This window comes from Emericellopsis cladophorae, assembly GCF_022114955.1.
Source record: "Emericellopsis cladophorae strain MUM 19.33 chromosome Unknown NODE_5_length_938552_cov_118_678949, whole genome shotgun sequence".
NCBI classification, from domain to species: Eukaryota; Fungi; Ascomycota; class Sordariomycetes; order Hypocreales; family Bionectriaceae; genus Emericellopsis; species Emericellopsis cladophorae.
The window spans coordinates 605018-630397 of NW_026250930.1; the positions used below are offsets into that span (position 1 = coordinate 605018).

Consider the following 25380-nt stretch of genomic DNA (forward strand, 5'->3'; position numbering starts at 1 on the left):
CAGCTACAGTCAAAGACGCCTCACGCAGCTGCTGCTTTACAGGGTTGAGGAGGGTGGTATGGCGTACTGTCCTGCCCCCTCCCCCCCTGGATGGATAGATTGAGTATCTACGTCACGGCCATCGATGACGGACCAAAGCATCGTAGGAGCTTCTATAGCTCGTCAATAGTACGCGTCCGCCGTCTAGCACTAATTGTCATCCATGATTCGACCCTCCTTCAAATTATCCGGAACCGAAGCAAGAGGAATGTCATCAAGCGCCACCACCGACTCGCAGTACGTCATCGCTCTCCCAAGGGTGGTGGTGATGTTGACCCTGCGGAGACACTAATACGTAGCGCGTCGTTGTTTGCCGATCCATCCAATGGTCCAGTCTCTCTAAAAGGGTTGCGAATGTCAACAAACAACTCCTAGAGAACATGCCAGATCGACGTTGCGTGCGTGTACGAATTTGGTACTTGGTACAAATATAGAGACCTTCAATGTTTCATCTCTATGAGGTAGAAGTATGTTATGCAGAGATGTTGCAAGCTGCGCGCCCAAGAACTCCAAGCCCCTGAATTATTCTATCTCGGTAGACAGGCCAAGACCAAGCGTTCCGTCCTAAATCTCGGCAGGCTCCCAACGCAACGTGCGATGATCCTAATATAAAAATAGAAGGAGGGAATGACCAGGGCTAATGCACCCGAAGCGAGTTCTGTGGCAAGCATCCATACGCCAGCCTACCCTGCGTCATTCGACTCGATGGTTTCCCAACACGTCTTTTGAACCTCAATATGTACGAGGTCCAGCCCGGGATAATAATAAAAAAGCAATTGATGATCAGCATGTTGTTGTGTCACATCTTCTAATGACGCGGTAATGTACTGCTGGTTACCGTGGAAGTTGTGCTGATGGTTGCAAGCTTGCATTATCCAATTTCGAATCGAAAACAAGTCGAGCGCACATCACGAAATTGCATCTATTTGTGCATGAACCCTCGTGTTACATGTTAGCAGTGTGGTGCACGTCAATTGATGAATTTTCATCGATTATAGGACCTCCGATCGGCCTTGACCTTGCCTGGCCGAACAATTGAGACGGGTGAGGTGAGCCCCAGTGAACACAAAGAACGCGTAGGGCAGCGCAACACAACTGGTGCCCGCCATCGCAAGACGTGAGGCCAATCCCCCGCCGCCCACTTCATGACCAACGTTGGCTTTGAGTCGAAGAACGGGACCGCGGGAGCGGCACGCATCTGGCTGGTGTCGTTCGGAACCATAACCCGGCAGGCCCCCCGGGGGAAGACGTCGCAGTGTGCCCCCTTTTCTGAGCAATGAGATTGCGCCAACCCCTGAAGGACCGGAGCAAAGTTGGGTAATAACGCTTAGCGGTGAGCACAAGAAGTTGGCAGCATAATTTCACAAACCGGCGGGGGCCTAGTCACAAAGCTGCGCATGGTCGAAACCCTAATTAAATGCAGTGTTGACGATGATTAAGTCGATTTGATTAATTGTTGTGTTGCTGCTGTTGATCGTGGCTTGTGGCGAATTCCTTGTTTTGATCTTCGTGTTGGGCATCAAGCTTGGAGATCAGTCTGGCCTGTGAGCCATGGGGCACTAAAGCTCATGTGGCATCGATCAGCGTGGCCCTACAGGCCACAATAGGGGTCCCGGTGCCTACAGTACGAGGACATAATACTGAGTCATGTTATTGATTCGCTAAAGTACCTGACTTGTAGATTCGTGGCTGGGCCGGCGTTAGAGGCTCGGAGTAGACCGCCCACTTATTATTATGATATCGCTAACAGACGTGACTGGCGGTCAGGTAGAGATGCGTCGCGTTTGACAGAATCCTCTCGATGGGCACGTGAGCCAGTCAACCGCCAGTGTACTGTGGATTTTGCAGCTTGCAGGCTGCCATGCTGCCTGACGAAGCCGAACGTCTGGACTCTTGATGAGTGAGGCTGACAGTGACAGCGACACTGTGCTTGCCAACAAAGTTGCCAGAGGATTTTCACGCAAAGAGCCCTGGACTTGCCCAGACCCTGGCCCTGAAGTTAGCGGCTGGCTGAGGCGTCGGAAAGACCAGGAGTCACGCGCTAAAACATGCCCAGGACAGTGGCTGGCAGCGGAGCGCGTTCAAACTGCTAGTAAATAGGCCTGGCAAGTAAATACTACTGCAAAGGAAAGTAAACAAGCGATCTACTTGTTCTCACAGTTTTCTCGCCAGAGATATTAACAGACCAGATTCTCGGGGCGGTGTAATACTGGTTCATAGATCCTTTGCGATGTCTTCGAATCTCACTGAGCATCCGGCGGCGGATGGCAGTCACCCAGAACGCGAGAAGCCTCTTGATCCGCGGCGGCTGTGTATGTACATCCATCACACGTGCTTGACGTTCGGGGGTGATGCGTCGCGTGACAGGGATTTCAGACGCGACGCGTGTAGTACGCTAGGCCTAACTTGGAGCATAGGTAAACAACTGCGTCACCCCTGACTCTTGCGCAAGCGCGCCGCCCGCAGGGATACCCACTACACCACAGCGCGAGCGTAAAGTGGGTTGCCACTCAAGAGGCAGCAGTCCACACACACCACCAGTCACCAGACAAGTCAACTTGCATGACCACCCAATCGTGTCCGTCCCAACTGTCTCGACCTCTGGATGTATGTCTAATTCTCAAACCTCGCCGTAACTCTGTCGTCGCAGCCAGCAGGAAGGCAATATCTTTGTTTCCCGTCGATATTGCATTTGCCGCCATCGCAAAAGAAGACTAAGCAGCAGCAAGTCGCGCATTTGACTCACAGTGGCCACCGCCTGAGGTGACAGCCCACTAGCCAACTCGCCGCGCGCCATGCTGTGAGCAGCCATTGCCATCGACAAGAAGTAGTGACGAGGAGAGGCGGACCTCGTGTCCCCAGGAAGGAAAGAACGAACGGAAGAAGGGACAGCCGTAGTACCTTAGTCCGGCGCAAACGACACACTACTCAACGGGCCTCGCGATCCGAACGCGAAAGAGCAACCTCGCACTCGCAGCCACTTGCCAACATCATCGACCCGCGCAGGACCGCACGCTGCGCCTGCACGATCTCGCGATACCTACCACCACTGTCCCTACTTAGACTAGGTGCATCTCAGCGGCACATTCTCTCGACGGTGCATCCCAGCCACACATAGAGGGGCAGTTACATCAACATCCTCGCTGTCGCACCTGCCTTGTCTGACTTGCACCATATCCACTCGTCAGGCTGCTGCCAGTCTGAATCATCGTCCTTCTCCCGTGCTCTCCACCATCACTTGATCAACTTCACGTCCTCTCCGACCTTTCCACCTACTGAATCCCGCGTCTCTTACGACACGACTGGGCCCTGGAGCGCTTGCTGTGTCCAGCCCGAACTCTCGATTCTGGGATTCCTAATCCTCGGCCAGCTACCAGAGCCAAAAGACTTGTCTCAATCAGCATCAGAGCCGGCTTGAAACACAGTCGCGGACCAGCTTCACTATCTTGCAGTCTGACGCTACTATTGACATAGCGCCGAATCACAGCCCAGGCGTGACCGTCAGTACATTCCTTCGACGATTATCCAGAGACCAAACACAGAAAACACAGCCTGGTATCGCATTCCAGACAAGACCAATCATGTCTCTTCCGGAGGGTGGTGGTGGCACCTTCGCCCTGCCCTCGCCCACCCATGCTCACCAGATGGACGTAACGTCAGCTGTGCGATCCCTCCGGCGTTCTATTTCGAGGTCGCCATCCCGGTTCCTTTCGCGAACATCGTCGCGCAACCCCGACGGCTTCACACCGGCCTCGCCCCAGTCGCCCTGTCGACGTTTCCGTTTGACGCCGTCACGGCAAATCGATCATCATCTCGCCAGTACAGTGCATTCTCTCTCGCATTCGACCCCCGCCCCGGCGCCGCCTGCGCATCCATCTACAGCTCCTCCAGCTACTACGCTCACGCCATTACGACCAAACTCAAAATTGTCGCTTCGCTCGAGCGCCAAAGCAGCCAGGACGTCACCGTCTAGACAAGTCGGAGGACGAGCTCGTCCTACGCCACGAAGCCCACTGCGACGCGCGTTGAACGCGAGCCAGGAGCAAATCCCGGCGTCTACTCAGCGCTCACTCTTTTCAACACCTGAACTTCACATGGAACAGGAAAACAACGTTCAGAAACTGCACGATTCAGAACTTTCCCCTCAACGAACACCTGACAGACAATCGCGACACAGCCTACATCTCGACGTTTCGGGCTCATCTGGGACTGCCTTTTTGAAGGCGCTGGATGTCAAGGCTGAAGTTGCTCCCATCAGCGCAGGCGGCTTGAAGAGGAACGATGCTATGATGAACCTTGACCAGCCATATCAAGGGAGTCCGGTACCTAAGAGACGGAGTATGCACGGCGCCTCGAATCCAGAGCCTACCAGTGAGCGAAGCATATTTGAGGGCTGCAGCAGCCCAGCCGCAAATACGGCTGGTTTCACAATTCACGAGGACAGCAACGCTGGAACTCCGGAAGACCCAACCAATTCAAACCACATGGGTCGGCCAGAGGCGCAGGCGGCTCCGCCGACACCTTCTCCAGGCTTGTCGAAGCGAGCGTCGTCAACGCGCAAGTCATCGATATTGCCACGGTATGGCGAGAAGACCTCGTGGGGAAAGCGTTTTGGCCAGCGCCATTTGGCCCAGCTAGAAAATGAAGCTGTGTCGACGCCTCCCCGAACCCGTACGCCAATCTTCACCGCGAATTTTGAACCACCTACTGTTGGACCCTTATTCGGCTCGACAACTCCCATCGGAAACCCACCGACTCAGTCCACCAGTATATTCCAATTTGCTGAGAACAAGAACGCGGCTGGTCATCATCCATTGGCTCAGAGCACGACACTCAGTGCTTCATCATCGGGCAACAGCTTCACAGAAGAGACGTCTTCTGCCATGCCCGCGCCACCAGTGTTCAACAGGGCCCCGCTGCACCCGTTCTCGCAATCATTGCCTCTGGGCGCCGAGCGGCCTTCTAACGGTTACTCGACCATCCAACAATCAACTCCCGCGCCAGGTAGCCTTTTATATCAGGGTGCCTTTGGCTCAACGGGCATGGTGTCGAAGTTCAACCGCAATCCGGAGCAAGTGGAAAAGAAAATTGTCCCACCAGACACGCCGTGTAAGCCTTGGAGGAAGCCTTCCGAGCGCTTTTATACTTATCCCTCGGCCTCCACTCCTTGCTCCAACAGGAAGACGAAGTCCAACAATCGGAACTCGTTCTCCGGAATATCGTCTCTCACCTTTCAACCGCCAGCGGATGCTTCTCAGCCCCGGGATGATAAGACAGACCAAGAACCGTCAAACTTTGGTCGTCGTTCCATCTTCTCGCGCACGATCCGACACGCTGATGTCGACGGCGACGTGAAGCTTTCCGACGACAGCGATTACGAGACTGCGGCGCTGTTCGGCACCCCAACCAAGAATGGGTTGACCACAAGCTTCAGCAATCTCAGCAACCTCAGCGAACTGAGCGAGAACTGCAGTGATGATTCACTGGATAGCCCGTCTGCCAACCGCAGAAGCAATGGTCCTCGCGACCCTCTGAGCTCGGCGATGCGTCCTAGTCCGCTTCGCCAAGCCGACTGTAAGTTTATTTCGCGGCTTCCCCGATACTGCAAGAACAGCTCTCTGGAGCAGCTTGCGAACTACACAGATTCTCTCCCTTCATTTGGTCGAAATCGAGCTCTGCGAGTGTCCAACCCCCCTTCAACCTTGTTTGCTTCTCAGAAGGTGTTTGCTAAGATTTCCGGAGTTGGTACGGCCAGTCCGCTTGCGGACAGTCTGACACCACGTACGCCACAGGAATTATTTCTCCCCGAGAATACCAGCCAGCTCTCCATATCGAACAACAAGCTCTCCCCAGCTACACCTAGGTCCCAGCGTGAATTTCGCTCCTCCACCGCCACCTTCTCCACACCAGTCCATGATGATTTCCGCGCCTCTACTATGGCTCTGGAGCCTGTGCTACAAAGCCGATTCGATAAAGTTGAGCATCTTTCTGAGGAAGGCGAGTTCTCCATCATCTTCAAGGTCACGGAGAAATCAGAGCCACTGGACTTTTCTCTTTCGCGCCGTCAAAGCCCGTCATCTCTGAAAGAGCAGATCTTCGTAGTCAAGAAGACGAAGCAACCATATCATGGCCGCCGCGACCGGGAAAGAAAACTTCGCGAGGCGACTATTCTTCGAGCCCTGCGGGACAATGACCACATCGTGCAGTACGTGGCTGACTGGGAGGTGAATGATCACCTCTATATCCAGACTGAGTTTTGCGAGAACGGCAGTCTGAAGAACTTTCTCGACCTCAACGGGGACAAGGGCCGAGTGGATGATTTCTGCATTTTCAAAATTCTCCTGGATCTGACCATGGGCTTGAGGGAGATTCACGCCGCAGGTTTCATGCACCTTGATATGAAGCCTGCCAACGTCTTCATCACATTCGAAGGCGACGTCAAAATCGGCGATTTTGGACTAGCCCGTGAACTTACGGACTGTTCACCTCTGGACATGGAAGGTGATCGTGAGTACATGGCTCCAGAGATGCTACATGGCGAATTCAGCCCGTCGTCCGACATTTTCTCTCTTGGGTTGATGATGGTCGAGTCGATCACCAATTGCTACGTACCTGGCAATGGCGAAGTGTGGCACAGACTTCGCAACGATGACCTGTCTTTCGTGCCGAGCCTGGCGTGGTCTGTTTCCTGCGAGACCAATCCGGAACGGTCGAGCCACTACAGTACAGGAACCGCCTCGGACAGTGTCTACAATGCGGGTGATCTATTCGGATCGCACAAGCGGTCTGAGCTGCTTGAGCCTCCTACCTTCATGGCAGATCCTGACCACCCTGAGTCGCTGCGAGCCCTCGTCGAGTGGATGATCTCCAGCCAAAGCCATCGTCGGCCGACACCTGACCAGCTCCTTAATGTGGGAAGCTTGCAGTGGGTAGCGCAAAGACGCAAAGCGCCAGCAACGGTCTTCGAGGGCCGATGGGGCCCAATGGACTTGGGCAGGAATGCGGAAATCGAAATTGTCGACACAGAGATGACTGGTGTTTGATTTGCCACTAGAAAACAATCTGGATTACCTTGGAGTTTGGTCATCAGCTGGTACAGGCTGAAGGAATGCATTGGGCTATGAGAGTCTGGCGTTTGAGGAATACTTGGCCCTGTTACGAATTATGGTACATCAGCGGCGTCGGGGGACGTTTCTGTGGAATAGTCGTAGAGTTCTCATCGGCCGGAGCGACGAGAATCATGTATAGTATATAACATACCGGCGCGAGAGACGCAAGGCGCAAGCAGGAAATGGGCCAGGAGAGGAGGATTTCATTTGTTACTCACGAGAGGAGGATTCCATTTGTTATTCACGAGGCTTACGAATGCAACGGCAAGAACAGCATGCTATGATCTGGCATTTAATTATACAAACAGCACGAAAGGCAGGATGATGTCCCCACTAGTCTAAAGGCATAGATTCTGACAGTACGTACACTGCTGCACTATGCGTGTGTGGTATATAGTAATGGTAGACAAAAAAGTGATAAGCTCTCCTCGGCTTACTCTACAACGTGCTGGAACAGTTCTCTCAACAGACATTATGCCCTCTTCGCCTACATTGCCACCGTTACGCACTCCCCGCGTCTACAGGTCCTCCTCCTGCTCATGAATTTTCTCCACGAGGTGGAAACGATCCGCGCCGGTCTTGCTGTCTATCTCGTGTTCGACCGTAAGCTTTTGCAGACTGGCCAAGACATTTTCCAGCTTGGTATCCTTGTGGCTGCGATCCTTGCGGCCGAGATTGTTGAGCCAGCTCCACTTGTTGAGGAGGAAGTAGACAACCGCGATGACGACTGTGACGCCAAAGGAGAAGAGCCAAATGATGACGACGGTGACGACATCTGTCCATCCATCCTCGCGCTGGTCATATCCGCCCGGGGGACTTGTCTGCACAGGTCGACCAGAGAGCCAGCCGAAGATGCAGAAGAGCGTGGCCAGGACATCAACACCAAAGATGGCGCCCACGAGCTGCCAGGATGGCCATGTCTTGCCACCGCGGGTGACAAAGATGAGCCAGTTCTCCGTCAAGGCGACCTCGAGGAAGAGAACTTCCTGGACGGAGCCAAAGTTCTGGATGATGCCTCCGCTGGGGAGGAGCATGGTCGCGCGACAGATCCAGGTGCCTATGGCGAGCAGTATGCCGAGAATGACGGAGATGACCCAGATCTTGGGCAGCTGCCACTCGACAGGGCGAGGGTCCCAGTAGGCATTGTCGTACGCGACAGCCACAGTGGCCAGATCGGCAAACAGAGCAATGAAGACAATCAACTCGGCGCGGATGGTCTCATTCAAAATGATCATGCTGAGTACCAGGTAGATCTCGAGATGCAAGCACAAGGCAATGCGGTATTGGATGTAGGACTTCATGCGTTGGAAGATCTGTCGCGATGTCTTGATGGCGAGGACAATGGTGCTGAGGCCAGGAGCGAGGAACACAATGTCGGCGGCGGCTTGGGCGGCTTCCGAAGAGCCTTCGACGGCAATACCGCAGTCTGCTTTCTTGAGGGAGGGAGCGTCGTTGACACCGTCACCGGTCATGGCTGTCAAGTGGCCTCGTTGCTGGAGCATTTCGACGACGGCATACCTAGCGTGGTGTAAGTGACGACTTGGGTTATGGATACGTGTGAGCTTACTTATGTTCGGGGAAGACCTCGGCAAAACCATCGGCACGCTCGACAAAGTCATGCTGCACGCTGCCAGACAAGCCACCGTGGATGAGCTTCTCGGAGTTGTAGACCTTTGTGCCCAAAGACAGCATCTTGCATGTCTCCTTGGCGATGGCAATGGCGTCACCGGTAAGCATCTTGACGGGCACACCGAGCTGAGCGGCTTCAATGATGGTCTGTGCCGTGTCCTCGCGAGGAGGGTCGAACATGGAGAGCAGACCGAGCAGGACCCAAGGCTCGTTGTTCTTCTTGACAGCAACGCCTAGAGAGCGGAAACCACGACGGGCGAATTCCTGCGCCTTGTCGCGATAGAGGGACGCGGTGGGCTCGGCACATTCGGTCAGTTTCAAGATCGCACGGGGCGCACCTTTTGCGCAGGTGAATGTATCTTCGCCGAGACGGCACACTGCGGTGATGCGCTTGGAGACGGGGTCGAAAGGAGTGAATTTCTCAGTGACCCATCCCTGCTGGAGGATCTGGCGGGCGCGTGGATAGCGCTTGAGAGCGAGTACCGTGACCTTGTCGATTGGATCCAGGGACTTGACGCTGTGCGACGAGGCGAGGGCTGCCACCGCCATCATCCAGTCGACGTCCTGACCCTCGGAGACGAAGGGGTCACGGAGAGACAGTTTGTTGGCGGTCAAGGTACCGGTCTTGTCGGAGCAGAGGATGTCGACGCCCTATGTCTGTTAGCAGTGTCATGTGTCTGAGGAGTGCCGGGAGGGTATACGGCAAGAGACTCAATGGCCGTGAGCTTCTGCACAATGGCCTTCTGCTTGGCCAGGTAGGCCGCGCCGACAGCCAGCGTCGTGGTGGTGACCACAGGCAGACCGACGGGAACACCGACAATCATGAGAATCAGGGCGGACCTGAAGAGCGTCTGCTCCGCGCCCACCGTGACGGGGATATGGCGGAAGAAGCCGCCGATCCAGGCGGCAATGATCCAAAACATGACAAGAACCAGCAGACTAGTACCAATGTTGTTCATGACAGCTTTGAAGTGGCCCTGGTCGTTAGCACCCTGCACAAGATCGGCCGTCTTGCCAACAAACGACTGGCGAGCAGTAGCCGTCACCAAAGCGTACGCCTTGCCGCGCTTGCAGCCGGTGGTGTAGTAGACAATGTCACCCATGTACTTCTCCACGGCAAGCGATTCTCCGGTGATGGCAGACTGATCGACGGCCAGGAGGGGACGGTTGGTGTGCTGCATCATGTAGTATACTGAGCCGCGACGAGTGTCCCCATCCTCCTTTTCCTCTTCATCACCAGAATCATGATGACCGAATTTGTCCTCGGCGAGCAGTCGCTTGTAGATGGTGAAGTCCTCGGGGTGGTCGTAGTCGCAGATGAGACGGGCGTCGGCAGGAACTGTGTCGCCTTCCTGGATGACGACAATGTCACCGAGGACAAGCTCACGGGCGAGGATGTTGGTTTTTTGTCCATCACGCACAACGGTGCAGCGCATGGCAATGTCGCCCTTGAGACTGGCCACGACATCGGCGGCCTGCTTCTCCTGGTAGAAGCCAACAAAGGCATTGAGCAACAAGATGCCGACAATCACACCAAAGTCGATCCAATCACCGAGGCCAGCTGCCAACAGCGCGGCTAGTTCCATGACTGTGCTCATCAGCCGGGACCTTTCTGGGTGGGAGGAACAGGGAGCTACATACCGTAGAGAATTGGTCCCCGAAAGTATCCAATGAACTGCGCAATGGGGTTGGTCTTTGCTGCCATCAACTCGTTCCAGCCCGTCAACCTTCTTCTTGGCTCAATATCGGCTGTGTTGATACCAGTGTTGATGTCCGTGTTGAGCCAGTCCTCTGGGATACCGTCTCCGGGGGCGAGGGACCGACGGCGATTGTCCTCGTGACCCAACCCCCAGAACTTCCACCAAGGTCGTTTCTTAGGAGCCTTGTCATCCTCCTCGTCGGCTCCCTTTGTGTCCTCGCGATAGGTGCTGACGAAGCGATCAAGGGCGGCATACTCACCGAGGCCATCCATGTCATTGCCGCTTGCGCTGCTTGATTCACCCGTCGCACTGTTCTGGCTGTCGACATGGGCATCTCCGGCCTCCACGTCATTTTCGTGGGGCTTCTGGTGGTGAGGCCGGGAGAGCATATTGACAGCAAGAGGGGAGGAGGGCAACCTGGAAGACTAACACGGGGGTATCACTTGCGAGAGGGCAGCTGACTCTAGCAGAGCATCACAGATGGCAGGACACTGGGGAACAACGTGTGAGTGGCGCGCCCTGCCTTATATGAAGAGCCATCAAGCTTTTCCCTAGCTCCCCAATTGCCATGGCAGCTGACGCTGGGCTCCGAATCTCGCTGTGAGGGAAAGACGCGAGCTAGTATCCGAAATCTGAGAACCCCTCATATCAATTGATGGAGATGCTCGGGTACGCTTAGAAGAGGCCGAATTATCCGAAGGGTGTGTTCGCGCGATCAACTGCCACCTGATTCGCGGAGATGGCCGTCGATTTGAGTTTCGCACGTAAGAGTCGGGGGGCGCTAGAGAGCGAGAGAGGAGATGTCCCACGCTGCGCGCAGAGCCTGTGATGGTTGTTACTTGTTATGTGAGGAGCAAGCATGAGGAGCGCGCAAGTCGGCAAAGACGGATGGCTCGAGAGCCATCCCAGCAATGACGCGTGAGGCCGCCCAGAGGTTGGGGTATATGCCCGAGAGCGCCGTTGCATAACGCGAAAGCTTGGGACATGACGGTCCTCAAGCACCTGGAAGTACAATGATCATTGTCAGGGCCGCGACCCATTCTACCGTTGACAGCGGTGACCTCGCTTCCCAGATTGTTGCTGTACGTAGATGCTAAGCATAGGCGGCCGGTACAGTCGCGCAGCATCAGCAAAAAGTATGGCAGAGGAAGAAATCGTCGAGAAGGATAGGCAGGACACCCTCATGCCAGGCGTGAGGCCCCGTAGTGTCCTAGCTAGCCAATGCCGACTCATCCAGGAGCAACCATCTTCTCGCCTGGGTGCCGACAAGCCGAGAGACAGTCGATCAGGCCAAATCGAGAACCCTGTTGTGAGGTGTGTGTCGTAATGAATCCGGTGGTGAAGATGCAAAGCTGCAGACTACACGTACATGTAGGTGTAGATAGAGGAGTGAACGATGCAGGGTAGGGGCAAGATACACGTAGTCAAATGGCCTGGGGGTCGATAGTACTTGCCTTATCCATACGCGGAACGGCGTCACGTCCGGCGCTAACACTAACTGACGGTCATTACGTGTGTACCCACTGACCCCTCCCACGATAGGGTCGATGCTACCCTAGACACGGACCGCGACTCACGACAAAGCATAAGGAGCCTTACCTACATCATAGCTCCTGTGTTCGCGACGATGACCGCCTCGACAACTCAGCCGGGCCAGGCTTCCCTGCCCAGCGCCTCACCGACACATTCATACTGGCACTCGCAGCCGTCTCAAACACTCCTCGATCACCGAACAACGAGCCAACTCCCAAGTTCGGCCACTACTGTCATTGTAGGCAGTGGTATCACGGGCGCCTTCGTTGCCCGGGAGCTCATCGAGAATGGGGCCAGCGATGTCGTCATGCTAGAGGCAAGACAAGCCTGCTGGGGCGCGACTGGTCGGGTACATCACCTCACTCCCATACATGATCAAGGCGCTCATTAACAATCAATAGAACGGGGGCCACTGCCAGCCTCTGCTATACTTGACAAAACCGCACATAGGCCGTTTCGAGCTTGGCACGTATCATTTCTTACAAGACCTTGTCCGCAAAGAGACGATCAATTGCTCGTGGGAATCGACTGGCGGTGTCCACGCCATCTACTCCACAGCTGTGCTCGACCTCGCTCGCAAGGCGATTCAGAGACTGCCCAGTGACCTGTCTTCCAGCGTCCACCTCACTACCGACCCCGAGAAGTTGCAGACACTGAAACTTCGGGATAATGCCATCGCCGCCATCGTCCAAGACCACGCAGCAAAATGCTGGCCCTACAAGCTCGTCTCTCATATTCTCGAGGCCCTTGTACGGACATCATCCTTTAACTTGCAGACTATTACACCCGTGACGTATATCCAACGTTGCGCCTCGTCGTACATTGTCCACACCGACCGGGGTCAGATCGCTGCGGAGAACGTGGTCCTGGCCACCAACGCCTACACGTCGCACCTCCTGCCATCCTTCACAGGCTTCATAACTCCAGTGCGTGGGCACGTCTCGGCTTTGGTGCCGCCCGACGGTCAGAGCCTGGCACACACATATGTCTGGTCAATCCAGAAGGAGGGAGACGCCGGAGAAAGCGACGATTACTTGGTGCAAAGACCCACCGGAGAGCTCATACTCGGGGGCGAGCGAAACGCTGTGACGGACGGGGGTGTCGGTATCTCGTCGGACGACGAGGTTGACCCCATCGTCGCCAAGCGGCTTCGGACCGTGCTTTCTTCGATCCTGAAGGTTGGAGAGCATGGCATAAAAGAGTTGGAAGCCAAGTATGAGTGGTCAGGTATCATGGGATATTCCCAAGACGCATCGCCCTGGGTTGGGCGTGTACCAGAATCGTTGGGTGGGAGAGACGAGGGTCATGGTAATCTGTGGGTAAGTGCTGGCTACACCGGCCACGGTATGCCAGTTGCTGCGCGTTGCGGTATTGCCGTCGCGGAGAAGATACTTGGGAAGACGAAGCATGTGGTAGATGTTCCCAGTGAGTGGCTTATCACTCAGGAAAGAGTCGACGGGCTCAAGTCGCTGGCAATGTCGGACACCATGGAGGACGAGCTTAGGATGTTACTTGAGAGCGATGGCGCATTTTAGACAATGGGTGGACGTCTTCTTATATCAGCCGGCAATGTATTCCCAGAACCTTACATTCATAGAGGCCAATTCTCTTTGGTACGGGTAAGACAGCGGCAGCGGCAGGGGCAGTCTTGCCACTGGATCGAAGGCACTGGCTAGTGCCTTTTACCTAACTATCTATTCAACTTAGTGCAAGCAGAAGGACGAGTTTTGGGCTTTGAATGCTAGCCTTGAATAAGTATATGCATCTCCATAGAGTGACAGCAACATAGCCTAGCGAATGCTGGTTGTTTCACAGACATTGCTCATAGCCTTGAATGAAAATCACGAGCAGCTTCTTCCTTTGCTCTTTCAGCCAAAACCCTTCTGAGCAACTTGCCAGACTGTCTGCGTTAGCCAATTGTCTTCACCAGACAGATGTCCAACCACTCACCGGGTTCCTTGGGATGTCGGTCAGGAATACGACACCACCCTTCAGTCTTTTGTAGGGCGCTACCCTCTCTGCAAGCCACGCTTCTATATCCGGCCCAGAGGTTTCGCAACCCTGTGCCAGGACGACATAAGCCTTGGGCACTTCCTGACCATCAACAGCAACGCCAACGACCGCTGCGTCAGTGACATCCACTCTCTCCAGTATCAAGGCCTCCAGCTCGGATGGAGAGACTTGAAATCCTTTGACCTTGATCAGGTCCTTGGCACGATCAACAATGTGAAAGATTGCGCCCGGCGCATACTTGTTCACAATGGCAATGTCGCCGGTTCTCAACCATCTCACGCCTCGATCACCCTCACTTATCGCTTTTGATGTGGCCTCGCTGTTTCGCCAATAGCCTTTCATCATTGTGGGCGCCGAGACGTCCAATTCGCCTGGCACGCCGGGTTCCAGGATCTCGACTCCGCTCTCCATGTCGACGAGCTTCGCTCTGCAACCAGGCATAAGCTCCCCCACGCCTTCTTCCTCCGAGCTGTCAGGATCCCATGCCAGGGCCGTGCATGTCAGCTCTGTCATACCGAAGCCCTGTTTGAGCGATGCATCTCGATGTGGAAAGAGGACTGCGTTGGCCCCTTTTTGCGTCTCCCGTGCAAGTGGAGCGGCGCCGCTACCGACCATCTCGAGGCTCGACAAGTCTAACTTGCGTGCGAGTGGATGTTTGGTCATTCCCATGAGAATAGCAGGAACCACGAAAAGCTTTGTGATTCTGAGGTTCGCAATGTGATGAAGCATACGGCCTAAATCGAACGAAGACATGATGTACACGGGAACACCCTGTCCAGGGAAGCTCGTGGTGTAGTACCCCTGGCAAAAGGCGTGGTATAGGGGCAAAACGCACAAGGCCGAAGCGTGGTTGGGTTCCTGATCGTTTTGCAGGTCGCGCTTAGCCATGGATATGGTAGCCCGAGCGTTGGCGATGTGATTGTAATGTGTGATCTCGACGCCTTTGGGAAGACCAGTCTTTCGCCAATTAGTTGCATGTCTACCAGACTGGTCTTTGTCGTACTCACAGTTCCAGAGCTGTAGTTGAGACAGCACGTTTCGGAGGCAGCATCTCCAGGCTCATGCCAAGAAAAAGAATCGCCCGCCACAGGGCAAGCCACTAATCGAGTCCAATGGCGGTGTTCTGTCTGCCTTTGCGTGTTGACATTATGATCTACATCCGGGATCATCTCGTCGAAGAAGTACAGATCACCCGAGGCCATGGCCACGTCTGTGGATGCCCGTACTGCAGTGTCCCAGCTCTTTTCCGAAGCGAGCATGATCTTCGTGCCACTGTCTTCGAGCTGGTATGCGAGCTCACGAGCCGTGCAGGCAGGATTGGCGCCCGTGAAGATACCGCCAGCCATCCAGATCCCAAACATAAGGACCGGAAAGACGACACTGCTGCCAGCACATACCAGTACCCGGTCCCCAGGTTGAAGACCAGCATCGCGCAAGCCCACAGCTATACGCTTCGCCAGTGCCCGGGCGCTGACCAGCGTGAAGAACCGAGTCGCTGGATGATCCGCGTCTATCCAGACTTTTCTGTCGGGGAGATGTCCTGAAGGGGAACCAAACAACCACTGCTGGACAGAGCAGTTTGGCACCGTCACTGAGAAGCGTGATTCAATCGTCATGCTGAAGATGGTTGAGTAGGCTCCAGGCCAGCAGAGCTTCACCGGCTGTTCCACTTCGACGTGTGTCTTCTGATTCTTCAAACCCAACGGCAGGAGGTAGTGGCCAACGTGAAGGCACGACTGGAGCTATAAAATCACGATAGGGCTTTTGCTGGGCAGTACATATTGTGAAATTCGTGAACTACCACCTGATTTGATCAGCAATCTTCGAGGCAGTGTTTACTACCATAGACTAGACTAGTACGAGATCAGTCCAAGCGGCTGCTCTCCCGCACGTGGGACTCCACATAATCAATCATACGGGTTGAGACTTTGAGTGAGGGTTGAAGCGGCCACAGCATGCAGGAAGAGCAAGCGAGCTTCGAAACACATCGCGCCTATTCAAGTATGACAGTCTTGCATGTTCATATACCGCAACAGATCATGTATCACCTGGCCGTAAGTGAGGGCCCAACAGCACACCCGCGACCGTTAGACAAAGGAACGACGGGGCGCTATGGCTTGGCTTCAGTTGCACTGGCCTCGACGGCTGTGACGTTCGACAACACCGCGGGCATTAAAGCGCACACTGCCATCCTGACCGCGTTCCTGGACACCACTTGGTCACCCACACAATATACTGCTGTGAGAATGTAACTCGAGGAAATAGTTGTCAATGATGCTGCAGATGAAGTCGAGTCATCAGCAGAATGTGGTAAGGGAGGCAATTATCCGAGCTTCACCCGACTGACCAATTACGGTCGCTCATTTTGCAAGCAGCTCGCAAAGCACCGGCAACGACGACGTCGACGACATTTTGAGAGGCGACTTGCACGAGCTTCTCGACATCGAATCCAATCTCCACCACGACCCTGCGTGCGCGCCGCCTCAATTGCGACGACAAGTTCTCACCACAATGGCGTCCAAGATGACACCCTACCTATTCCGCTCCGCCATGCGGTCGGCATCGCGCGCTGGCTTTGCCCAGACACGGGCCTTCTCAGTCACGGCTCGCCGACCGAGCGACACCCTCATGGTGGTCAGTACGCCCCCGATGTCGCACTGAGAGATTCTCTCTGGGTGCGATTGGCGCCCGGCAGACCGGCTGACAATGTCTCTTCGCAGCATCGTAACACGCCCGAGAACAACCCCGACATTCCCTTCAAGTTCACCCCTCAAAACGAGAAGATCATCACCGAGATCCTAAAGCGCTACCCCCCTCAGTACAAAAAGGCCGCCGTCATGCCCATCCTCGACCTTGGCCAGCGCCAGCACGGCTTCACGTCGATCAGCGTCATGAACGAGGTCGCCAGGTTACTCGAGATGCCCCCCATGCGCGTCTACGAAGTGGCCTCTTTCTACACCATGTACAACCGTGACCCCGTGGGCAAGTTCCACGTCCAGGTCTGCACGACGGTATGTTATTTCGAGGAAAGGTGCAATATCAGAGAAGTGGCATGCTGACTCTATTAGACCCCCTGCCAACTGGGCGGCTGCGGCTCCGACATCATCGTCAAGACTATCAAGGAGCACCTCGGCATCAAGCAAGGCCAGACCACCCCCGACGGTCTCTTCACGCTCGTCGAGGTCGAGTGTCTTGGTGCCTGCGTAAACGCCCCCATGGTCCAGATCAACGATGAGTACTACGAGGACCTCACCCCCGAGACCACCGTCTCGCTCCTCAGCGCGCTCAAGGAGAGCGCGGCGGCCACGAACCAGGCCGACGCGGACGCCAAGATGCCCAAGCCCGGACCCCAGACTGGGCGGGACACATGCGAGAACAGCAAGGGGCAGACCAACCTGCTGGATGAGCCGTGGGGCGTGGAGAAGACAAGGTCGGACTTGTAGATGTTATATCACCTATTTGAGATTCGCGTTTTTTGTCTGTAGCGGATGTCGCTCAAGGATCTGGGCGGAACTGTACATAAAGTATGAATGCTACTACGGTTATAGACATACAACGTCTCCATCGGTAGATTTGATCAAGACATGCCGCGGACCAAATTAGCTCGAATCTTCAGACCTAACCGACCAAAAAAGAAGCCCGGATCAACCAAGACGCAAAATCCAACCGTCACCCAGCCGTTTGTTTTCCTCGCTCAACCCACCCCAGATAACAATAGCACTCTCTTCCAAATCAGTCATCACAGCACTCGCCTGCCACCCCCGCGACTCGGGCTCGTCAGCGTTGTCCTCGTCAAATGGTGATGTCGTTACCCGCAGCCACTTGCCCTCGCCCGTCTTCCGCCCGACGGCCTGCAACATGGCGCTGGTGAAGCTAGCCGGTGTCATGCCCAGCGGCGGCACTTGAAACGTCCACACGTCACTGTGGAACTTGCCAGCACCGGCGTGGCCCTCGGAACTGGGTGAGCCCTCACCAAAGGCTAGCACGAGATACTCGCGGCCGCCACCAATGGTCAATGCGTGGAAGGACATGACACTGCGAGCCGCCGGCCATTGGTGTGCAGGCTCAATGGGAATATCTTCAGATGAAGCATCCAGGTTGTTCTGGATGATGGACTGCCAGGTGCCTCGTGCGTGGACGGCCACTTCGCCTTTGTTGGCCTTGTCGTCAAACGCCTCAACTTCGAGGTGAATAAAGTCGAGCTGTCCGCCAATCTCGTTCTGGCCGTCAAAACCACCGAATCGGAACAATCGACTCTTGCTGATACAGATGGCCGTGCCGCCGCGAGCGGGACCCGGCGCTGCGGGAAGCTCCGTCCAAGTCCTGGTCCGGACGTCGAATGCCCACATGTCATTAGTACGCTCGCCATTCGCAAGACATCCGCCATGGACGATGAAGGTCCCGTAGCCGTCGGACTCGAGGTCGGTTGCGTTCTCCGCCACGTTACCCACAATGGGGTCTTGCGGGATGCCCGTCTTGGACGTATCACCGACGAGTCTCTGTCGCCAGTTCTGCGGTGGCTTCGGGGTTGGCTTGGCGAACTCTCGAGGTTTATCTGTCGCGGTGGCGCAATGGTAGCTGCGCGCCGCAGGGTGCGGCACAATTGTGCCCCCCTTGACGGCCGGGACAGGATCGAGGTAGGTCCACGTGTTGGTTCTCGTATCAAACACCCAGACACGTCCCGCTTCCTCCAAAGGCTTCATCTCAGGACCACCACGTCCTCCAAACAAGAAGATGCGGCTGCCAACAGATGCCGCGGCATGTCCCACCCGGGCCTCTGGAACATTGCCCGCCTGCGAGGCGTACGTAGCCGGCTGCTTTTCTTTGCTCTTCTCGGTGGGTGACGCTTCGTCCTTTAGATCCACAGTGTCCAGATCTCCTTGCGTGGGCTCTTCAGCAGGTGTCTGGAAGTCAGGCTCAGGCTCAGGCTCCGGCTGCAGTTCCGTAGCAGGTGATTGCCTAGCCTCATCGGGCGCTGCTGCCTTTGCGGCGATAGCGTAGTGGTCTGCGCCAGCCATGCTATACGGCAGCTTGACGACCTGCATCGCATTGTCGACGGGCTCGCGCGGGTTGATCTCACCGCCAAAGATGTACGCGGCGCCTGAGATGACATTGATCGAGTGGGATGACCGATCTATGGGCGGCAGAGGAATGCGCTCCCAAGTACCCTTCATGCCTGGCTCCTTGCCCCCCAAGCTTAGTGACGAGATTTGGGGCATTTGTGGCAGCTGCGGAAGCTTCGAGGGCATGTTGCCTTTGGCATCCTGGAGCAAGTCGGACGTGCGCCGACGAATCATGGAGAAATTGTTCTCCATTGCTGGAATCGCGGTCTGTTTTTCTTGGGCGAAGATGCGATTTGCGTATGGAAGAATTTGTAGAGGTCAAATACTGGTCCTTATATCGACTGCAGCCGTTAGCAAGGAAAATGCAGGGATCGGCGAGGCTCAGCCTGTGAGGATGACGTAGGTGTAGGTATCACGAACTGGTGCGGCCTCTTGGTGTCGAGAGAACATGAAACAGGTCTGGCGAGTTTATCGCAGTCGGCAAACAGTGTCCTTTGAGATGCCTGGTTCTTGAGCTCAGGAGATTGAAGAGTCTGTCCTCTGCTGCCGTGGGCTTATTGAGAGACCCTGATGATGGCTGGTTGCTTCAATCCCATAGCGGGGCGCAAGGCGTAATCTGGGGTGGGGTCCAGTCGTGATAGGTTGGCATGGGCAGTCCTGTCAGGCTGTCAGCCCGTCAATTACTTGGTATTACCAGGTACGGTACTTGGTCGGCGGCTGTACAAAATGCAATTGCCTGCTATTATTAGAGAGATGCCTGTCAAGACCTAAGAACAAATGGCCGAACCGATTGATTGGAACGACTCGGAAGGAAGGCTTCTGGAGCAACGAAGCTAAGGTACCTATCGAGCTCTCTCCTGGCGGTTAGATAAAACCAACATGATTACCTTAAAACCCGACCTTTACAATTGCTCAAAGAACGACCGCAGCTAGTAATCGCAGCATACTGTGCTCTTGCCGTAAATTAGCTATTTCTTTGTCACTCCGCTCTCGAATGATTCTGGAAGCTGCCGCGTGCATGGCAACGCTAATTAGTGTGAGAGAGCTGAAAGACACCTCGTAAGATATCCAGACAGACCCGGGATTGCCAGGTTCATATTAAGAGAATGCTACCTAACAATAATTAACAAACAACGAAAAATGTCTCCAGCATTTGCTTGCGCAGGATCCACCTAGACTAGCCTAGCACTGGCATATGCCCATCGGGCATGGTTAGCGGTGACGGGAGGCCCGCGCGGGGTACCACTGATCGCAACCCAGGTCGCATGGCATTTTCCAAATTGCATACTGGCACTGATGAATTCGCATCTAGACCAAAAGGGGTCCCTGTCGTAGCGGCGAGGCCGGGCAGAAGACACTTCATTTGCTCTGCGGGTTTGCCGTTTGGTTGTCCGAAGCTTGTTGGAGTCAGATAGGATTGAGGCCAGATCCAGCGATATGCCAGCGCACTTCGACGGAAGCGCTGGCGATCTAGACCGAGTACATGTAGCGAATTTTTTGATGACTCTCGCTGGAATGGCAACGGAAATCACATCCTTGCTCATTATAACGCATGTTGGGAGGAAGATTGATCGTGATCCTTTCGTGGCCACACCCATCTTGGCATGACCATCGCGGTGTCAGAAGACTGGAGGCGACAGGTAAAGCGGTCGTCTCTCAGCCCAACCTGATTTGCACACCAAATCGCGAATCTCTGGAGAGACCTCCCACACATGACGCAACAGCAGCGTGCGCCAATACCGTTCTTGTATAATTCATCTTTCCAGGCGTTCCACTGAAGCAATGCTTGCGTGCCAACTCCGTGCTATCCCTCAAGCTGCACAATCTTGTCGACGTCGAAAGTGGACAACCTGAGCCGGGCGCGTAGGTCTGGTCTTGCAAAGTCCATTAAGAGTACATACATGTATGATATAATGTATTTGCTTGGTGAGATCGAGCGGATCAGTACTGTACAACCTCTCCGCTGTGAACACCGTGTGGGGGGAGCATTCTCAACGTGTCTTGGCTCGCCGCTGCAGACTCCAAAGTGACCTTGACTGAGGACGGACCATTTGGCCCGCGACTTGACTGTTGGACAATTCGCCGCTGCAGAGCTGGGCGACTGTACCTCAAATCTCCCAGTCCTGATTCCTTCCATCTCTACCTGATGAAGGCACTTGATTTTGCCTTCACATTCGAGTTATCGCTGCAATTTTTCGTCTCCTTGACGCCGGAAACAATAGATCTGGCCCCATTTACCCACAGGCGTTTGGTCGCGGGAGTCGAGTAGCGTGACAACCGAAAGACTGCCCAGCACCTCCAATCATTGACGATATCGTCTTCAGGGTACGGCAACGCCTGCTGCTCTAGAGCGGTGCTCACTCGATTATGGCCGCCGTTTCGCCAGCAGCAGGCAGCGTCGAGCCCGCGCAACTGGGCTTTCTCGCCATCTTTAACCCTTCTCTGAGCGTCTCGGACGATACCCTCGATGACCAAATCGTATACTATGCTAGCGTCAACACCCAAACAGACCGCAAGCGGCAGCGGCGCCGCACCCGTGGGGGAAAGCCGACCGAGGGCCTGAGTCAAGAGGAGAGGAATGAGCGCCTCAGGCAGATTGGCCTGGCGCAAGGTATGGCTAGTTTCAGCAGAGGCTTCGCAGATGGCGCCGCGGTCGACACGGTCGACATGGACAAGTCGCGCGTGTTGCTGCACGAGCTGGAACCGGGCTGGTGGATTCTGGCGGTAAGGATGGTCACAAACTTCTGTTGCGGGAGGTTGCTAACGCGACGGAACAGTCCATCGATCTGACCAAAATTCCACTCCCCCCTCGACTACCGACAAAAACGGGCGATGGCCAGGAAGAAAAGTTCGAATACTCGAGTCGCGAGCTCAAGCCCGCCAGCTTAATGCTGGCTGATCTTCTGCGCGCGCACAACATCTTCCTCATGCACCACGATTCCTCGCTAAGCGCCCTATTTGTTCGGAGTAGACGATCCAAGTTTGTGACCGTGCTGAGCCGTTACTGGGACCTATACCTCTCAACATGGAACGTGATGCTACATGGCAATCCCGCACGCAACAGCTATGGCGGTATCAATGTTGCGCCTTGCGGTGAACTTGGCGTGGGCGTGGGCGAGGAGGACCGCGGAAGCAGCGAGCGCGAAGTGTTGGAGGGCCTGGTCGGGAGGATAGAAGGACTTGTTGATCTCGTCGTGTCCCGATTCGGCGAGTGTGAGGCCGGCACGGAGGGTGCAGCGTCGACCGACCAAACAAATTCGCATTGGCTAGGTGCAGGACACGAGCCTGGCCACGAAGATGGCGCCATCTTTCTTGGGACCGGAGCACTGTCACGCAAATCTGTGAGGGATGTCACGCACTGGATGGAGGATCTCTACACGTGGGGAGAGCACGCGTACGGCCTCATAGAGAGCCCGACATCTGTACGGCGAGCGAAGCCTAGCAAGTCCAAGGCTCAGGCTCAGGCTCAGGCCGCCGCACCTTCGCACGATGAAGAGCCGCCACAGCCGACAAAGGCGCAAGGCGATGCTGATCCCCGTCCGACAGATGAAAACGATTCCGAGCAAAGCAAATTGGACAAGATGTACAGCTACATGAAGATGGGCTACGGTACCTATTGGTCCTTACCGGGTGCTAGTGGACCTAGTAGCGACACCGAGGCCAAGGACACTGGGCAGCCTGCAACAACAGAACATGACAAGTCTTTAAAATCCGAACGACCAGGCTTGGGACGTCGCTCGTCTTCCAGCGAAGCAGCTGGGCATTTCCTCATTGGCCTTAAAGGTGACATTGAAGAAGGCAATAGCGATAACGGCAGTCACACCTCTGAGGATGGCGAGGAGAACCACAACTCACGCACAGTGCTACGGACCATCAACGTTGAACTCGAATCAGAGTCAGCAGAACAGCCAGAAGCGACCATTATCAAGAACTTTCAGCATCCCGCGAGCGTCCATACGCAGTCGCAAGTGGTGGGCAACATGGTTCCCGGGTACAATTCACATGACCTGAACAAGGCCGCAAAGCTGCGGGTTGTTGTATATGTAAACAGGCCCTTTGTCTTTGCTTTCTTCTTCCGTTTGCGTACCGACTCGCTGGCCATGGACACCCTGTACCGATCGCTGCACCACCAGCTCGCGCCCCTGAAGAAGCAGCTCATCGCGTCTACCGAATACAGGCCCCGCCGCCCAGATTCCGGCCGTCAGGCATCCGAAATCCATGACTTGATCTGGGACCCCCAGTCCATGACAGTGCGGTCGAATATCCCCAACATCCCCGAAACAAACGATCCTCCCGACCAGTGGTCGCGTGCTGACGCATTGAGCACGCACTTGCATCTGCTTAATATCCAGGCTGCAACGCGCCACCAGGCTTGTGAGCTCGAGCGTACGCAGAAGACATCTAGAGGGTGGTGGATCGTGTGGACACGCATCTACGACGAGGCAAAGGCGGGCGATGCCACCGACCTCCAGACAATCCACGAAAGCACGTCGGATGCCGAAAGTCAGTCTGCCCGCCAGCATGACGACCGTGATGCCACCATTGGCAAGGAGATTATCCTCATCCGCCGGGCAAGTGACCACATCGGGTTCAGGACGGAGAGCGTGGCAGGAGGTGAGGGCGCTGGAAGACTGGCGCAAGGCATAGGCGTCGACACAAGGCGCTATATCGAGGAGCTTCTCAGCTTGCTGTAACATGTCCGGACAAACAGGGACATTTGGGCAAGGTTTCCTTGTCTTCTCCTTTTTTCTTCTTTATCATTTCTTCTTTTCGTTGATTGGGAAACGCATACGAGGAGCAGTAGCGGGCATGGGACTTCTAGGTCATATCACATGGGGCATAGCATAGCATTATTGGCGCTTGTCCTGGTGCCCGTCGTTATTACGGGGCAGCTACTGGGCAGAGACCCTCACGAGTGGCGTCATAGCGAAATTTGTATCTGACGGTTTCACGTATTGTGTTCTTTATGCAACTCACATGTGTTTGGATATCATGGCTTATTCATCTATGTGCTCGGAAAAGTAGTAGCTTAATACGCCTCAAAATATATACCGATTTTGAATGAAAGTATATCTGGGGCACTGTATACCCACATGTTTTCCAAGTCCAGTCTATGTCCTGTCCCACGCCGGGGGGTTGCCGAATTTTGTCCCACGCTCAGAAAAAAGTAACGATCTGCCGAATCGGTTGGATCCGAATTTAAGCGCTGTAGCTGTCGAAAGACCACTTGGCGGGTTGACGGCCACTCGTGAGCGAGCCATCAAAGAGTTCCTTGTACACCTTCTCAGACACGTCAATGTCGTTCACAGCACAACCCATGCACTTGTCACGGACAGTCGCCGAGACGCTCTTGCCGCCGACGGTGATGGTGATGGTCTGACCGCACATGGGGTTGCCGTTGGACTGGGTGCCCATCAGCTCGTGGGACAGAGCGACAATGTTCTCCACCTGGTCCATGCCTGCGTCGTCCTCGCCGCAAGCACCGAGGCCGACCGTGTAATAGGTGATTTCACCATTGCGGACCGATCCACCGCTGCTGCCACCACCGTTCGACGGAGGGGAGCTGGCACTGGGCTCGGGCTCGGGCTCCTCCTGGATGGTGGTTGTGGGCGCAGGGGGCTCGTAGACCTGGGTGGTCTCGGGCTCGATCTCAGAGCTGGTCTGGGGTTCAGGTTCGGGCTGAGGCTCGGACTGTGGCGCAGGCTTGGGCTCCTCCTTGGGCTGCTCTGTAGTCTGGGGCTGGGGCTGCTCCGTGGTCTCCTCCTTGGGCTCCTCGGCAAAGACTGCTGGAGGATCACTGGTCGTCGGCTCTGGCTCAGGGATGGTCTCTTGAGTGGGCGTGATCCACCGGGTGGTCGTCTCGTCGACGAGCTTGGTCACGTACTCAATTTCGGTGACCCAGGCGGTCTCGATGACAAGATTGCGTTTCTGCTCGTTTTCACGACGGTGGAGATGAGCGTGGTGTTGGTGGACGCGAGGCTGGGCGGCAGCCAGGCCAATCAGCACCGCGGAGGTGAAGAGGGTAGCGGTAGTCTTCATGATGCTGACGTTCTTCTTTTGGTGTGGAAGGATAATAAGGCGATGATCTACACGCTCGGTGTGCCTTTGGGCAGAAAGGAATGATGTTCAATTGTGTTTGTAGGGGAGGCCTGCTCGGTAGGGAATGGATTGGCACGAGAGAAGGAGAGTGAAGACGCTTGATTCAAGCTGCTCAGAAGAAGTGAACAAAGCGATGGATATCCCCCGTTCCCGGTCAAGGCGCAGTGCGCACAAAATTCTCAGCTCCGACTCCAG

General features: G+C 55.2%; 8 protein-coding genes across 8 annotated transcripts; 4 read left to right on the top strand and 4 right to left on the bottom strand.

The window, feature by feature from the left end:
• Positions 1–4133: 4133 nt before the first annotated feature.
• Positions 4134–7082, top strand: J7T54_004755 (uncharacterized protein; the record flags this gene model as incomplete). Its single annotated transcript, XM_051503443.1, has 1 exon — positions 4134–7082. One exon carries the CDS (start codon positions 4134–4136, stop codon positions 7080–7082), a length of 2949 nt encoding a protein of 982 aa, XP_051365065.1.
• Positions 7083–7666: 584 nt separating this feature from the next.
• J7T54_004756 (Plasma membrane ATPase-like protein) lies at positions 7667–10866 on the bottom strand (the record flags this gene model as incomplete). The annotated part of the gene is made up of 4 exons (XM_051503444.1): positions 7667–8666; positions 8716–9428; positions 9479–10365; positions 10419–10866. 4 exons carry the CDS (start codon positions 10864–10866, stop codon positions 7667–7669), a joined length of 3048 nt encoding a protein of 1015 aa, XP_051365066.1.
• Positions 10867–11615: 749 nt separating this feature from the next.
• J7T54_004757 (oxidoreductase-like protein) lies at positions 11616–13545 on the top strand (the record flags this gene model as incomplete). Its single annotated transcript, XM_051503445.1, has 3 exons — positions 11616–11791; positions 12020–12359; positions 12412–13545. The coding sequence occupies 3 exons, from the start codon at positions 11616–11618 to the stop codon at positions 13543–13545; spliced, it is 1650 nt and encodes a 549-aa protein (XP_051365067.1).
• Positions 13546–13933: 388 nt separating this feature from the next.
• On the bottom strand, positions 13934–15639 carry J7T54_004758 (4-coumarate--CoA ligase-like-like protein; the record flags this gene model as incomplete). Its single annotated transcript, XM_051503446.1, has 2 exons — positions 13934–14980; positions 15031–15639. The coding sequence occupies 2 exons, from the start codon at positions 15637–15639 to the stop codon at positions 13934–13936; spliced, it is 1656 nt and encodes a 551-aa protein (XP_051365068.1).
• An 895-nt stretch (positions 15640–16534) lies between these two features.
• Positions 16535–17466, top strand: J7T54_004759 (NADH-ubiquinone oxidoreductase 24 kDa subunit precursor; the record flags this gene model as incomplete). The annotated part of the gene is made up of 3 exons (XM_051503447.1): positions 16535–16657; positions 16744–17034; positions 17092–17466. 3 exons carry the CDS (start codon positions 16535–16537, stop codon positions 17464–17466), a joined length of 789 nt encoding a protein of 262 aa, XP_051365069.1.
• A 201-nt stretch (positions 17467–17667) lies between these two features.
• On the bottom strand, positions 17668–19338 carry J7T54_004760 (Epithiospecifier protein-like protein; the record flags this gene model as incomplete). The annotated part of the gene is made up of 1 exon (XM_051503448.1): positions 17668–19338. One exon carries the CDS (start codon positions 19336–19338, stop codon positions 17668–17670), a length of 1671 nt encoding a protein of 556 aa, XP_051365070.1.
• Positions 19339–21453: 2115 nt separating this feature from the next.
• On the top strand, positions 21454–23780 carry J7T54_004761 (Vacuolar fusion protein-like protein; the record flags this gene model as incomplete). Its single annotated transcript, XM_051503449.1, has 2 exons — positions 21454–21810; positions 21864–23780. The coding sequence occupies 2 exons, from the start codon at positions 21454–21456 to the stop codon at positions 23778–23780; spliced, it is 2274 nt and encodes a 757-aa protein (XP_051365071.1).
• Positions 23781–24285: 505 nt separating this feature from the next.
• Positions 24286–25125, bottom strand: J7T54_004762 (Allergen Asp f-like protein; the record flags this gene model as incomplete). The annotated part of the gene is made up of 1 exon (XM_051503450.1): positions 24286–25125. The coding sequence occupies one exon, from the start codon at positions 25123–25125 to the stop codon at positions 24286–24288; it is 840 nt and encodes a 279-aa protein (XP_051365072.1).
• Between the last annotated feature and the right edge of the window lie 255 nt (positions 25126–25380).